At 42.9% G+C, this 14,239-nt stretch overlaps 1 protein-coding gene across 1 annotated transcript in view; it reads right to left on the minus strand.

Moving 5' to 3' along the window:
- Positions 1–527: 527 nt before the first annotated feature.
- The window catches only part of Rnf144b (ring finger protein 144B), a 78,160-nt gene continuing 64,448 nt past the window's right edge, over positions 528–14,239 (minus strand). The window contains exons 5-8 of the mRNA XM_013030463.1: positions 10,611–10,815; positions 8,639–8,783; positions 2,390–2,479; positions 528–1,075 (exon numbers count right to left, since the gene is read on the minus strand). Of these exons, the coding sequence (XP_012885917.1) occupies positions 935–1,075; positions 2,390–2,479; positions 8,639–8,783; positions 10,611–10,815 (581 nt within the window). The 3' untranslated portion in view covers positions 528–934. The remainder of the gene's footprint in view (positions 1,076–2,389; positions 2,480–8,638; positions 8,784–10,610; positions 10,816–14,239) is intronic.

Here is a 14,239-nt window from a genome sequence, read left to right on the forward strand (position 1 = left end):
TATGATGGTACATGCCCATCATGTTCTGCTACACAGGAAGTTAAATAAGGAGGGTTGCAGTCCAGATCAACCTGCACACACACACACACACACACACACACACACACACACACACACAGTAAAAAAGGAATTCCTATTTTTTAAATATCAAAAAGCAATAAGGACTGGGTACGTGGCACAAATGGTACAGTGCTTTGCTTAGGACCACACAGACACAAAAAGTGGAATGAGACCATTTTGTTTTACACGCTGCAACCCTTTTCCTGAGGTGTTCCTCCTGCTTGAAGCTGAGATCACACACAGAGAAACCTATTGTGCTTCTGCCAGGTCACAGTGGGAATGCTGGGAATGGCATAGCCAGTGGTCATCACAGGCAAGGCCGGCCGAGATACTGACTCCTAAGATAAGCAGCTTGCTTCATTCTGAAGAGAATTCCTCACGGTGAAGTTTTATCCTCTGCCCTTCCCCACCCATGGGTTCCTGCCACATTTCTCACGGTGATCAAATCAACACAGAACAGACTCCTCTCAGTTAGTATATATGTTGCCAACCAGGACAACACATTTATTATATTGAATGTTAACTCAGGTTCCTTGAATTTGGCTCGAAGATGAGCAGCCCCATGGGATCCTTTGGATGACAAAATAATGATGTATCAGTAGTTCTTCCCTCACAACCCCAAACTCCTCTGACATGCTCCGAACACACACAGTCTTGACTGTAGATCCAGGTTCTTGTGACATGGGAACACTTGCACGAGGGATTTGGCCTTTTCCAGAGCTGAATGCTTGTAGGCAATTTCAAAGTCTGGACACAAGAGGCACTTCCAAAGTTTGGCAAGGAGGAGGAGTCAAGATCACTAAGTGGGGTTTTGATCACTATGCGGTCTCAGATAACCTGGACATCTGGGGCACGTGAACACAAACAGAGATCTTTAGGTTGTGGATGGCTCATGCTTTTTCTTCTTGCCCCGACAGGACTTGCAGACACAACAGATTATACATGGAGAGGCCAGGAGCAACAAGGGTGAAGTCACCAAAGCAATGATGCCCAATCCCACAAGAATCCCCACCACCTGGAAATTGAGAGAGGGAAAAAAAGGATAGTTTAGCAGTCAAATCGGCCTATGTTTATACTATCTGCTGTCAACCAAAGCAAAACTCATACATTCAAACCCAAATCCCCAAAGTAATGGTATGGAGTCTGGGGAGTTAATTAAGAGGGTAGAAGCCATATAATGGGATTCATGCCCTTGTAATAGGAGACATTTGAGCAGTTGCCTCTTTCTCTTGGCTCTCCTCCATAGAGGGACCCAGTGAGAAAACAGCCATCTGTGCTACAGGTGAAGCAGGAAGAGATCCCTCACCAGAACTTAACCATGCTGGTCCCTGGGTTTCAGACTTCCTAGCCTCCAGAACTACAAGAAGTACATTTTTGTTGTTTAAGCTATCCACTCTCTAGGTAAGTTGTTATAGAAGCCCAAACAACTATTATACCATCTCAAGCATATAAGACCATTATATTTACATGTCTCTTTGCCAGTGCTCAACAAAGTCCTGAAGTGGACTCAAGCTAAAAAGATACAAACAAGGGCTGGGAAGGTGGCTCAGTGGTAGAGCGCTTGCCTCACATGCATGAGGCCCTGGGTTTGGTTCCTCAGCACCACATAAGCAGAAAATCCCGGAAGTGGCACTCTGGTTCTAGTGGTAGAGTGCTTGCCTTGAGCTGAAGAGCTGAGGGACAGCGTCCAGGCCCAGAGTTCAGGCCCCATGAGATACAAACAACTAAACCAAGGGTGAGAACAAACCAAAAGTGAGCTCAAGCTCAAGCTGTAAGTTCAGACTCATGATCTATTGGTATTGGCTCATTTTTTTCTGCCTGAGTTTCCTCAAAGAGTCTCATAGGGATGTTTCAAGATTAGTAAGATATGACCGCTGACTCCCTCAAAAGAAATGTAGCCTTTGATAAATATAAAAACACCACTAAAAACAAACCATGACTACTTTGAACCACTACATAAACATACAATGGCATGTTCATAAGGATCTAAGGCCCAGCAGGGGCCCATAGAATTTTAGAACACAGCTAATGTCCATAAAGGGTTTTAGGTAAGTGCTTCCATGGCTTTCCAGAGAACAGAGCATCTGCATACATTCTGTAGGTCATTGTCAAATACTGGGCTCTCTGGTGCCTCTCCAATTGCCCAGATTATGGTCATAACTTAACTTCAGGTGACTGCCTCCCCGCCCCCAGTTTTTCCCTTGCCAAGTCTAGAGTCTCCCAGGTGACATGGGTAAGTAGGAAATGGATTGGAGAGAATGAAGAGGTAGACACTTAGAACCATTACAAGTCTGGTTTATCTCATGCTCCCTCTTAAAGGTCAGGGTACCTGTGTTCGGTTCCACATTACTGAAGCTCTCGAGTGGCCAAGTTTATTCCTGCATGGCCCTTTGTCATAGTGCCTGAGGAAAATATCGTTCTGTAAAACAAAAGCAAAAGTTTCAGTAGGCATGACATTTTGAGATGAGAAATGGCTATAAAAAAGCCATATCTATCCCTTCACAATGTCAGTGGTTCCCTCTAGGAATAATAAATCTGTAATCTTCAGCACAGCTTGGTACTTTTGTAAATCACCAAGTGAAAACATATCATAATCAATGAGACTCTGATTGACTGACTGACTGACTGACTGACTGATTGATTCTATAGGGAAACAAAGGAATGACACAAACAGGTAATCTGACAAAATAAATCATGAGCTTTAGCAGAGGTTCAAGATGGAATAGAAGGATCATGATCCAGACAGCTAAACTGAGCAAACCAAGTGAGACTACGTGCCTTGACTGAGGAAGGATGGAGAAGAAATCATAGTCCTGAAATAATAAGAAATTAGTTAACTAGATGGTGGAGCAGGGACACAAAAGTATAGATGCTGGGTAGAAAAAAAGCTGTGGCTTCGTCAAGAAAAATGACAAAGATGGGCTTGTGGGGAAGACAATAACCATGGTTTGGACATACTGAACTTGATAGCGGAGTCATCAGAGGAGATCATGAGGGCAGCTCATTTCCTAGATCTGTATTTTGGAAAGAATGAGTCTGGCATCAGTAAGTGCCCAAAGATGGAAGAAATCATAGGGATGGCTGATACTGCCCAGGATGAGATAGATAAAAAAAAATCAAAGAAGATAAATACATTTAACAATGGGTCAAAGAAAATCCTAGAGGGGCTGGGAATGTGGCTTAATGGTATAGTGCTCGCCTAGCATCCGTGAAGCCCTGGGTTCAATTCCACAGTACCACATAAACAGAAAAAGCTGGAAGTGGTACTGTGACTCAGGTGGTACAGTGCTAGCCTTGAGCACAAAGAGGCTCAGGGACAGTGCCCAGGCCCTGAGTTCAAGCTCCAGAACTGGCCAAAAAAAGAAAAAAAAAAAGGCTACCCTAGAAAGGGAACTGAGGAATAGCCAGAAAGATCAAATGGAAACCAATAGATATGTAACTGACATGGAGTTAGCCATGAAGTCAGTGAAACAAAGAATCAAGGGAGAATAAGGATGTATGCACAAATGGAATTTTTATCAATAAGAAATCACTGGGAGGAGGGCAAAATGGACAAGATAGATAGGATGAATGAGAGTGAATATGGCTGATGTACTTCATATGAAAATATACAAAGTGCTTTATATATGAAACTAGAACAATAAAACATGTTGAAATTGTTTTAAAAAGAGGAAAAAGGGAGAAGGAAGTGGTGGAAGAGGTGAGTTTGATGGGGGTATATTTTATGCATATATGGAATTATCACAATAAAATCTTCCTGTACAACTAATATTCGCTATTAAAAAATGAGGAAGCCAGGTGCTGGTGGTTTATGCTTGTAATCCTATTTACTCAGGAAGCTGAGATCTGAGGATTGCAGTTCAAAGCCAGCCCAGGCAGGAAAGCCCATGAGTCTCTGATCTCCAATAAACCACCAGAAAACCAGAAGTGGCACTGTGGCCCAAGTGATAGAGCACTTGCCTTGAGCTGAAGAGCTCAGGGACAGCACCCAGGCCGAGTTCAAGCCCCACAACTGACCAAAAAAAAATAGAGGAACTAGGCAATCCTCTACTCCTAGCTACTCTACTCAGGAGGTGAGAGCTAAGTCTTATGATTTGAACTGGCTTGAGCAGAAAAGCCTATGAGTCTCTGTCTTCAAAAATAACCACAAAGGGCTGGGAAGGTGGCTCAGTGGTAGAGTGCTTGCCTTGCATGCATGCATGAGGCCCTGGGTTCAATTCCTCAGCACCACATAAGCAATAAGAAAAAAGCCAGAAATGGTACTGTGGCTCAGTGGTAGAACGCTAGCCTTGAGCTGAAGACCTGAGGGACAGTGCCCAGGCCCAGAGTTCAGGCCCCATGACTGGACCAAAATAAATAAATAAATACCACCAAAGCCAGGCATTGGTGGCTCATGCCTATAATCCTAGCTACTCAGGAGGCTGAGATCTGAGGCTCACAGTTTAAAGCCAGCCCAGGCAGAAAAGTCCATGAGACTCTTATCTCCAATAAACCACTCAGAAAACTGGAAGTGGTACTGTGGCTTAAGTGGCAGAGCACTAGCCTTGAGCAGAAGAGCTGAGGGATAGCACCTAGGCCCAGAGTTCAAGCCCTGTGACCAACAAAAAACAGCAAAAGGCAGGGTAAAAGGCATGACTCAGGTGGTAGAACACCAGCCATGAACAAACAACAACAAGAAGAGTGCCTGATTGAGTTCAAGTCTGATATTGGCACACACACACACACACACACACACACACACACACAGAGAGAGAGAGAGAGAGAGAGAGAAAACAAAAGGAAGGAAGGAATTTACTGAGGGAGGAAGGGAAGGGAAGGGAAAGGAGAAACAGAAGAAAAAAGTTCAGCCTTTTTAAAAGGGACTTCAGGTTCAGTCACATGAAAGACTAGATCATTGAAGAGCCTACAGAGGGTAACCAGATTCCCATGGATAACATTCAGAATACCTTAGCCTGAGAAAAATGCAGGGATGACGTTCAAAGCAAGAGCATACTCAATGCCCCAGCACCACTCATAGCATTTGTGTTTAGGGTCTGTCTTAGCCTTTGATTTTAGAATAGCACTCCCATCGTGGCTGCCAACTGTCCCTGCGTACCACCATTTAACATAGAACACTTGCCTGGAGAAAAGCATCATGACCATAAGTCAGTGTCCTTGTCTAAAAACAGAGAAAGGGACATCCGAAAAAAACCAACCAAACCAAACAAACAAAAAAATGGCCGCCAGAAATCCATGCCTTGACATCTGAAATCTGTGTATTGAGCCATTTAATATCTGCATCATCTCAAGTACCAACACAGTACAAGTGGGAGCAGAGAGTTCTCAGCAACACACCATCCCTAGATGGTCTTCAGCCAAAGAATGGAGACCCAGTATCCACATTTAATCCCTGACACCTGTAGCCTCCTACAGAGAAGCTAATGGGCCTGCTGCCTTGTTCATAGGAACCCAGTTAATCATCTGGATAAGCCAGAAGGAAACCAAGATTGATTTCTTTTGCATTTGTAAGGCAGTTAGGAGGCCCAATCAAGGGAGTCCTCATCCACAATATCAGTCATCTAAGATTACAGTAAGTCTTATATCACACATGCTTATAAGATAAGGAGATATGGGAAATTTCTTTTTTAAGGTAAGCACATTACTTTATTATTATCTGTGTAGATGAGATTCTAGAGTCTAAAATAAAATGCTCATCTTTACCTTTCCTATGTATTATCTCTTCTTAAAACCCTGAGACAAAGCCAATAGCTGGGGGCTGGGAAGGTGGCTCAGTGGTATAGTGCTTGCCTTGCATGCATGAGGCCCTGAGTTCGATTCCTCAGCACCACATAAGCAGAAAAACCCAGAAGTGGCACTGTGGCTCAAGTGGTAGAGCGCTCACCTTGAGTTGTAGAGCTGAGGGACAGGGCCCAGTCCCAGAGTTCAAGCCCTACAACTAAGAGAAAAAAAAAAAAGCTAATAACTGATGGGTTTTCTTATTCATGGATGTCACCTTAAATAAGTTATATGACTTCCAGTTTGGGGATTTCAGGGTTTTTGTTGTTGTTGTTTTGTTTGGTCTGAGACCAGGACTTGAACTATCTGGTTGTTGCTCTACCACCTGAGTCATGCCTCCAACCCTGACCTCCAGTTTTAAAAAGACAGTATTGAGATGGCCATAAGCATCCATTGTAAACAGCACCATTACTGGGGGCTGGGAAGGTGGCTCAGTGGTAGAGTGCTTGCCTTGCATGCATGAGGCCCTGGGTTCAATTCCTCAGCACCACATAAGCAAAAAGAAAAAAAAGCCAGAAGTGGTGCTGTGGCTCAAGTGGTAGAGTGCTAGCCTTGAGCTGAAGAGCTGAGGGACAGCGCCCAGGCCCAGAGTTCAGGCCCCACGACCCGACCCAAAAAAAAAAAAGCACCATTACTGTATATTAAGAGACTAGAAGACTAAACACACTGCTTATTGAACTAAAGGAAACCAAACAACAAAAACAAAGAGCCGAGGAGAGAATAGCAACTCAACCATGACAAAGGCTTGCACTGATGTGGGTAAAACATGCAGGTCAAATTGCCCAAGCAGGGAATATCTACGATGGATCTACACTACCCCAAACACGGAAAACTGGAGTTGACATAGACCTTCTCTCACAGTCCCTCCTCCCACCTCTTTATTATTATCTTTAAGTTCCCATTCTACAACTCTGTCACCCATCTTTCCTAACCCATCCTTTCTCTCACTTTTTTTCTTTAATTGAGATGAGGTGATTACGTTAATTTCACAATATTGTCCCAGCACCTCGTAAATGAGGGTTAGCATTCATGTTGGTATCGATCTGAATGAAACTGATCCTAGATTTGAGATGACAAGCTACATGAATGGTGAGGGAAAAGCACAATCAGATGAGTCCCTTTATCGAGGAACAATGACAAAATGGCAACACCATTGTCACACCAATGAATGAGAAAGTTATTTACAAGACAGTATTGGCTTGAACTGTTCTAATGTTTCTTTAAGTTCAAGAAGAGGCAACAATCTAATTGTGGAAGGCAGAATAATAACTACCCTCAGCCCTCCACAGAGATGCCATGACCCAGTCCCCAGTGTTCTTAAATGGCCAAAGGGACGTTGCAAATGTGATTGTGTTAAGAAAGTAAATTATCCAAAGGGATTCAATCTAATTTTATGAGTTTTGAAGACAGAGATCCTTTCCTGGCTGTGGTCAAAGGAAGCAAAAACAAGGAGAAAGGTGAGTGGTGTGGCCAGCTTTGAAGATGGAATAAAGGGAACTGCAGGCCAAGAAATTCAAGCGTCCTCCAAAAGGTAGAAAAGCAAGGAAACAAATTCTCATGTTGGGTCTCCAGAAAAGAGCACAGTATATTGAATCAGTTCTAAACCAGTAAGATCTATGCTGGACTTCTAATGGACAGGAATCTAAGAAAGTAAATGTGTGCAGCCACAAAGTTGAAGACAATTTGTTGCGATAGTAATATAAAACAAAGATATGTGTAGGCCATTGTATCACCATGAGAATGTCCATCCAAATCAGGAAATGCCTTTAAAACAAAAGTTTGACTGTAAAGCTAAGACACCCAAAGTAATCCTGAAGAGCTTTTATAAGTGTCTAAAGTAGGAGGGAGAAGTTCAGCTGTAGCTCAGTGGTTGCATCCTCACCCAGTACAACCAAGAACAAGGGTTCAATCTTTAGCACCAACCAAAGGGAAACAAATCATAACAACAAAATAGCCTTAAAGCAGAAGGCTCAGAAAGTCCCATTAGAGAAAAATTGAATCTTTTTTTTTTTTGGTTGTTGGTGGTGGTGGTTGTGGGGCTTGAACTCAGGCCCTGAGTGCTGTCCCTGAGCTCTTTTTGCTCAAGGCTAGCATTCTACCTATTTGAGCCACTGCACCACTTCTGGTTTTCTGGTGGCTAATTGGAGATCAGAGTCTCACAGATTTCCTGCCAGGCTGGCTTTGAACTATAATCCTCAGATCTCAGCCTCCTGAGTAGCTAGGATTGCAGGCATGAGCCACCAGCATCCAGCAAAATTAAATCCTTGTACAAGATAAAAATAGACTCGATTTTTTTTTTTTTTTTTTTTGGTCACAAGTGAACTCAGGGCCTGGGTGCTGTCCTTGAGTTCTTCTGCTCAAAGGTAGCACTGTATCATTTTGAGCCACTTTCAGCGTTTGCACTTTCAGTTTTTGAGTAGTTAGAGATAAGAGTCTCATGGGGACTTTTTTTTGCCAGTCCTGGGGGCTAGAACTCAGGGCCTGGGTACTGCCCTGTGCTTCATTTGCTCAAGGCCAGCACCCTACCACTTGAGCCATAGTGCCCCTCCCGGCTTATTCTGTTTATGTGGTACTGAGGAATGGAACTCAGGACTTCATGCATGCTAGGCAAGCACTCTACCACTAGGCCACATTCCCAGCCCCTCATGGGGACTTTTCTGCCTGTGCTCCATGATCCTCAGAACTCGGCCTCCTGAGTAGCTAGGATTACAGGTGTTAGTGCCAGGCACCCTGCAGATGTGCTGTTTTAAAGGCTGTGATACAGGATAAAGCATGTGAAGAAAATGTTTTCAGGAGAACTCACATCCAGGTTCTGCAGACAGTACCAGCAAAATGTGTGCTTGCAGTTCTTACACATCATCTGAGCACAGCCTTCATTGCGTTCGATATAAACCCGGCAAACAGGGCACTGCTTAATGGGGGCTTCTGCGTCTGTCCCAAACAGGGACCTAAGAACAAAAAGGATAAGAAATTATATTTAATCGGTGGTCTTCAACTGAATTCCCAGGGCTTTAAACAGTTAGGTAATGAACTCCCAGTTATCTGTGCTTCTTAATTCATTTCCAAAGAAAAGGATATAGGAGAGGGGAATGGTAAAAATGGGAATGAGTTGTTCAGATAACTCAAAACAAGGAATTTTAATTTACTTATGTTGGCACCCGGTAAATTATATTAATTATACTTTCCACAGCTGAGCTAGCTCATTGATTTACCAAATTAATGTTTTGTTCCTGGAGCACATTGTCTGAATAAGAAGTACAAAGAGTCAGCTATGGCACAAAGAAACTAGCTCAGGCTCCAAATGGGGCAGGGATAGTCTATCTCATGATCTGCTCATTAAATAAGTGGAGGCGTGGGATTAAATAAACCAAGACTATAAAACAAATGAAAATTCCCGATCCATACAGATGAGGAAGCCAGGCCAGGCTCACAGCACAAAGGAGCAGAAACATCAGAAATGGTCCAGACTGGGATGAGAGGAGCTGTAGCCCTGGATTTGCACTTTGGTTACTATTCCCCAGAACCACCATCCAGCAGGCAGGCAATCAGCCCACAGAGTTGTCAAATCTATCATCAGATTTAATAACTTGGGTAGTGGTGGGAGGGGCTTCTACTTTATTTTCCTCAGGGCCTGGTGCTATCCAGTAAGCTTTTTCACTCAAGATTGGCAGTCTACCACTTGAGCCACTCCTCAACTTCCCAACTTTTAGCTGGCTAGTTGGAGATGGTAAGAGTCTCACAGACTTTTCTGTTCCCGCTGGCTTCAAAACTCCATCCTCAGATCTCAGCCTCCTCGGTAACTAAGATTATAAGCATGAACACCAGTGGCTGGCAAGCGTTTCTGTTTTAACCTCCCTTTTTCCCCCATGAGGAAAAAGGACTTATAGAGGGCACACAGATACTAAGCTGCAAAGGCAGAACCCCAGCCATCCTTTCCTCTGAGCTCTTTGCATTGCCCTGTCGCATCCTTTCCTCTGAGCTCTTTGCATTGTCCTGTCGCATCTAGCCAAGAGAGTTTACCACTGTGAGAATGTGGGAGGGACTGGCTCTAAGCCAGCAGAGGAGGCTCATGCCTGCCATCCCTTTCTCTTTCTCTATTTGTTTGGTCTGAAATGCAAGCCCAGCACCACAGCCAGGCAGCATGACTATTCCTAAAGACTAGTTCTACACACCGTGACAGGGTGATTAAGCCAATTGGACTAGAACACTGTTTGGCTTTTGTTGTTGTTCTTCTTGTTCATGCAGAACAGCTATAGCCTCAAGCAAAGCCAGGGACTAAACACAAAGGTTTCTCACTGAGTGTGGCTGCTGCTATAAAACTGTCACATAGCAAGGTATAGACCATTTCTTCTCATCCTCACAAAATCCTAACTTCGGCACCATTGTTTCAGCGTATACGTTCTCTTCCTCTATTTCTTAAGAATTTAGGGCCAATGGGCTGGGAAGATGGCTCAGTGGTAGAGTGCTTGCATCCATGAGGCCCTGAGCTTGATTCCTCAGTACCACATAAGCAAAAATGAAAAAAGCCGGAAGTGGCGCTGTGGCTCAAGTGGTAGAGCGCTAGCCTTGAGCTGAAGAGCTGAGGGACAGCGCCCAGGCCCAGAGTTCAGGCTCCACGACCAGACCAAAAAAAAAAAAAGAATTTAGGGCCAATGATACACTGCTGTGGAAGAAAGTTCTATAGGAAAATAATGAATGTCTTAACACGCATCGTCAGGTAACTCCTCTCCAGTGCACATCCGCTGAGTCTGAATCAGTTCCATTTCCTTTCTTACCCGTGCTCCGTTGGCAGGATGATAGGCTGGATGTCTCTACAGGAGACATCTGCATGCCACGCATCCTTGCAACATGAACAGAACTTCAGGTGGCAAGAAGGGCATTCCACCAATACAGGCTGTCCTGGGTCGCTCGCTGCAACAGCGCATACGGTCTGACAGTCTGCCACAGGACACCACGTTCGGTGGGGGTCCAGGTGTACTTCTGCAACATAAAAGAAGAAGAACACAGTGACGGGCTATCTGTGTCTTGATTCAAGCTTTCTCACAGTCATTGACTCTCTTCTACACACGAACATGTATGAAAATACAATATAACCAAGAGTGGTGGCTTCTCATTTTCATTACAGGTCCAATCCTCCTCCCTCATTCACAAGGTTGCTCAGCCCTACTATAGTTCTCATATTTCTCAAATTAGGTAATAGTAGATCTGTATTCTAGTCTACTAGCATTCTCTTTAAACCCAAACTGCAACTGGAGATAAGATTTCTCACCTTCGGGCACTTAAAATAGACAAAAACTTTAATTTTCTGCTATATTATTTGAACACCATATGAGAAGTTGTTTTTTTTTTTTTTTTCTTGATCGGTCATGGGGCTTCAACTCTGGGCTTGGGCACTGTCCCTGAGCTCAAGCACTCTACCACTTGAGCCACAGTCCCATCTCCGGTTTTCTGGTGGTTTATTGGAGATAAAAGTCTCACGGACTTTCCCGCCAGGGAGGGCTTTGAACCATGATCTTCAGATCTCAGCCTCCTGAGTAGCTAGGATTTCAGATGTGAGCCACCATGAGCGCCCGGCTAACAGATTTTTTTAAAGGTATTGTTCACAAAGGATTTTGTTATTCGAGGGCTCTGAGAAATAGGTAGTATAACAAGTAATTTAAAAACAAGGAATGCTGGTGGCTCACGCCTATAATCCTAGCTACTCAGGAGGCTGAGATCTGAGGATCAAGGTTCACAGCCAGCCCAGGCAGTTAAGTCCATGAAACTCTTATTTCCAATAAAGCACCAGAAAACCAGAAGTGGGGCTGTAGTTCAGGTGATAGCTAGCCTTCAGCTGAAAAGCTGAGGGACAGTGCTCAGGCCAAGTTCTAGCCTCATGACTGACAAAAAAAAAAAAAAAAAGAACCAAAAAAACAAGGAAGTCAGAGCATCCATTGATCTGGGCATTCTGTAGTCTTACCATTGTGCTAGATGGACACAATTAGTCAAAGACCCACATGCTCTAATAACAAGACTTCACAGAGCACAAAATGGTAGACATTTCACACTGGCCAGATCCATATAACTGGTATACAGGGGGGGAAAGACAGAGAGGGTAAACAACCATTTATTTAATCATTTATTCTTAGATTTCCCTTTTCTGTTCACTAACAGCTTCATGTTCTCTTCCTATAACAAGACCTTTAAGAAAAGATACCACATGAAAAAAAATGAGGCTGTTTAGAGGAAAGAATAGCCCTTTATTCCTAGAACCAGTGTTCTGCAAATTCCTCACTCATGAGATTCTAGTATTAAGCCTCCAAGGGCTAGGGATTCCTAGAAATTTATACTCAAGCAGCAAACAAATCCAAAGAGTGAGCAAACAGGAAATGAAGGTATTAAGTAAGAGTTAATTATCTTGTAAATTTAATGTTGGGAAGAGTATGAAATGGTTCAATAAACACTCTCTCCATTGATGACTAGCCTTAAAAAAGAAAGGACATGTTTAAAAACTGCCATCCTTGCTGGGCACTGGTGGCTTAGGTTTATAATCCTAACTACTCAGGAGGCTGAGATCTGAGAATCGTGGTTTGAAGCCAGTCTGGGTAGGAAAGTCCATCAGATTCTTAACTACCAAAAAAGCCAGAAGTATGGCTGTGGCTTTTGTGGTAGAGCTCTAGCCTTGAGCAAAAAATGCTCAAGGACAAATCAGGCCCTGAATTCACACACACACACACACACAAAATAGCATTCTTAATTGTTTTGTCTTCTCTAATAATTTGGGGGCTGTTGTGCTTTGACACTAATAGAACAGAAAGTAGAATCTTATGACTCAAAAATTCCCAGACTCTAAGAGAAATTGGCCCTCAAAGATCCCTAAACTTTTAGAAGTCAAGAGGACTATAATAAAATAAGTTGTTTGGGCTAAAAACAAACAAACAAACAAAAAGAAGTAAAGAAGATGAAATTAAGTTAGTCCCCTGGAAATTTACCTTGTATAGTATCAACTCAAATTTATCACTTCTCCTTTTATGCTTTTCCTTTTCAGTAAAACCCTCTCTCTATTTTTGGCCAACTCAAAGCCTTTCTTGTTTTTCATTTTTTTCTAATAAAGGAGCTACTTCTACTGTGTGTCTGCCTTCATTTGGGGATGGGGAGGTCATAGAAGCAGGATCTTGTTCATTACTCTTCCCTGTTCACTTCATAGAGGTCATTCCTCTAAGTTATAGGCAGAGCTGAATGTATCATACTTTGTTTTTGTGCTCCAATTTGCCTGAGGAGGTAATGGATGCTACCTATTCATTTAAAGCAGTCATTCATTTCTTGTTTGTGTTACTCATTTTTTGTTTTTTGATTGTAGGGCTTGAACTCAGGGCCTGGGAGCTGTCCCTGAGCTCTTTTGTTCAATGCTAGAGCTCTATCACTTTGAGCCACACCTCCACTTCCAGTTTTGTGGTGGTTAACTGGAGATAAGAGCTCCCACAGACTCTTTTGTCATGGCTGGCTTTGAACCACGATCCTCAGATCTCAGCCTCTTGAATACCTAGGATTCCAAGTATGAGCCTTCAGCATCTGGCTGCTTTTTTATTTTTAAAGACCCAACCTAACTCCTGTGGGACTTAGAATGCATATGGTTATTATGTTTATTTACATATTCATTTATATAGATTTATAGTATACTATAAAAACAACATATATCATATTAATACAATGCATTAATATATTAGCCTATAATATTTTAATATAACACATGTTAATATATGTATGATGTATATATGTATGATATTATATATATATTAAATATCATCTTGGATGCCCTGCATTGAAACTTATTTTCCATACTTTTCTAACTCTGTCATTAAAAGATGTGCACAAGCACTCTAAAATCATCCTGTTTCAATCCTGGTATTTTAAGTATGTTTGATCTGTATGAGGTCATAGGTCTCAACTCACATCAATTAGAGCTCTCAAGTTTAGAAAGACATCAGTTTGGCACAACATAAGACTGTACATACAGCATTCCAACACTAAACCCTCCTTTACAAAGTATCACTTCTAGCCGGGCGCTGGTGGCTCACGCCTGTAATCCTAGCTACTCAGGAGGCTGAGATCTGAGGATCACGGTTCAAAGCCAGCCCGGGCAGGAAAGACTGTGAGACTCCTATCTCCAATAAACCACCAGAAAACCGGAAGTGGCGCTGTAGCTCAAGTGGTAGAGCGCTCGCCTTGAGCTGAAGAGCTGAGGGACAGCACCCAGGCCCAGAGTTCAAGCCCCACGACCGACAAAAAAAAAAAAAACAAAGTATCACTTCTAAGGGGAACTACAGACATTTTTTTTCAAACATTAGAACAAGTAAAATTATCCTTTCTAGAACTCTCTTCTCTGGAACTCACTCCTGTCTTACATCCTGTTTCATCTTACTCT

The sequence above is a fragment of the Dipodomys ordii genome, unplaced genomic scaffold (assembly GCF_000151885.1).
Source record: "Dipodomys ordii isolate 6190 unplaced genomic scaffold, Dord_2.0 Scaffold130, whole genome shotgun sequence".
Classification (NCBI taxonomy): domain Eukaryota; kingdom Metazoa; phylum Chordata; class Mammalia; order Rodentia; family Heteromyidae; genus Dipodomys; species Dipodomys ordii.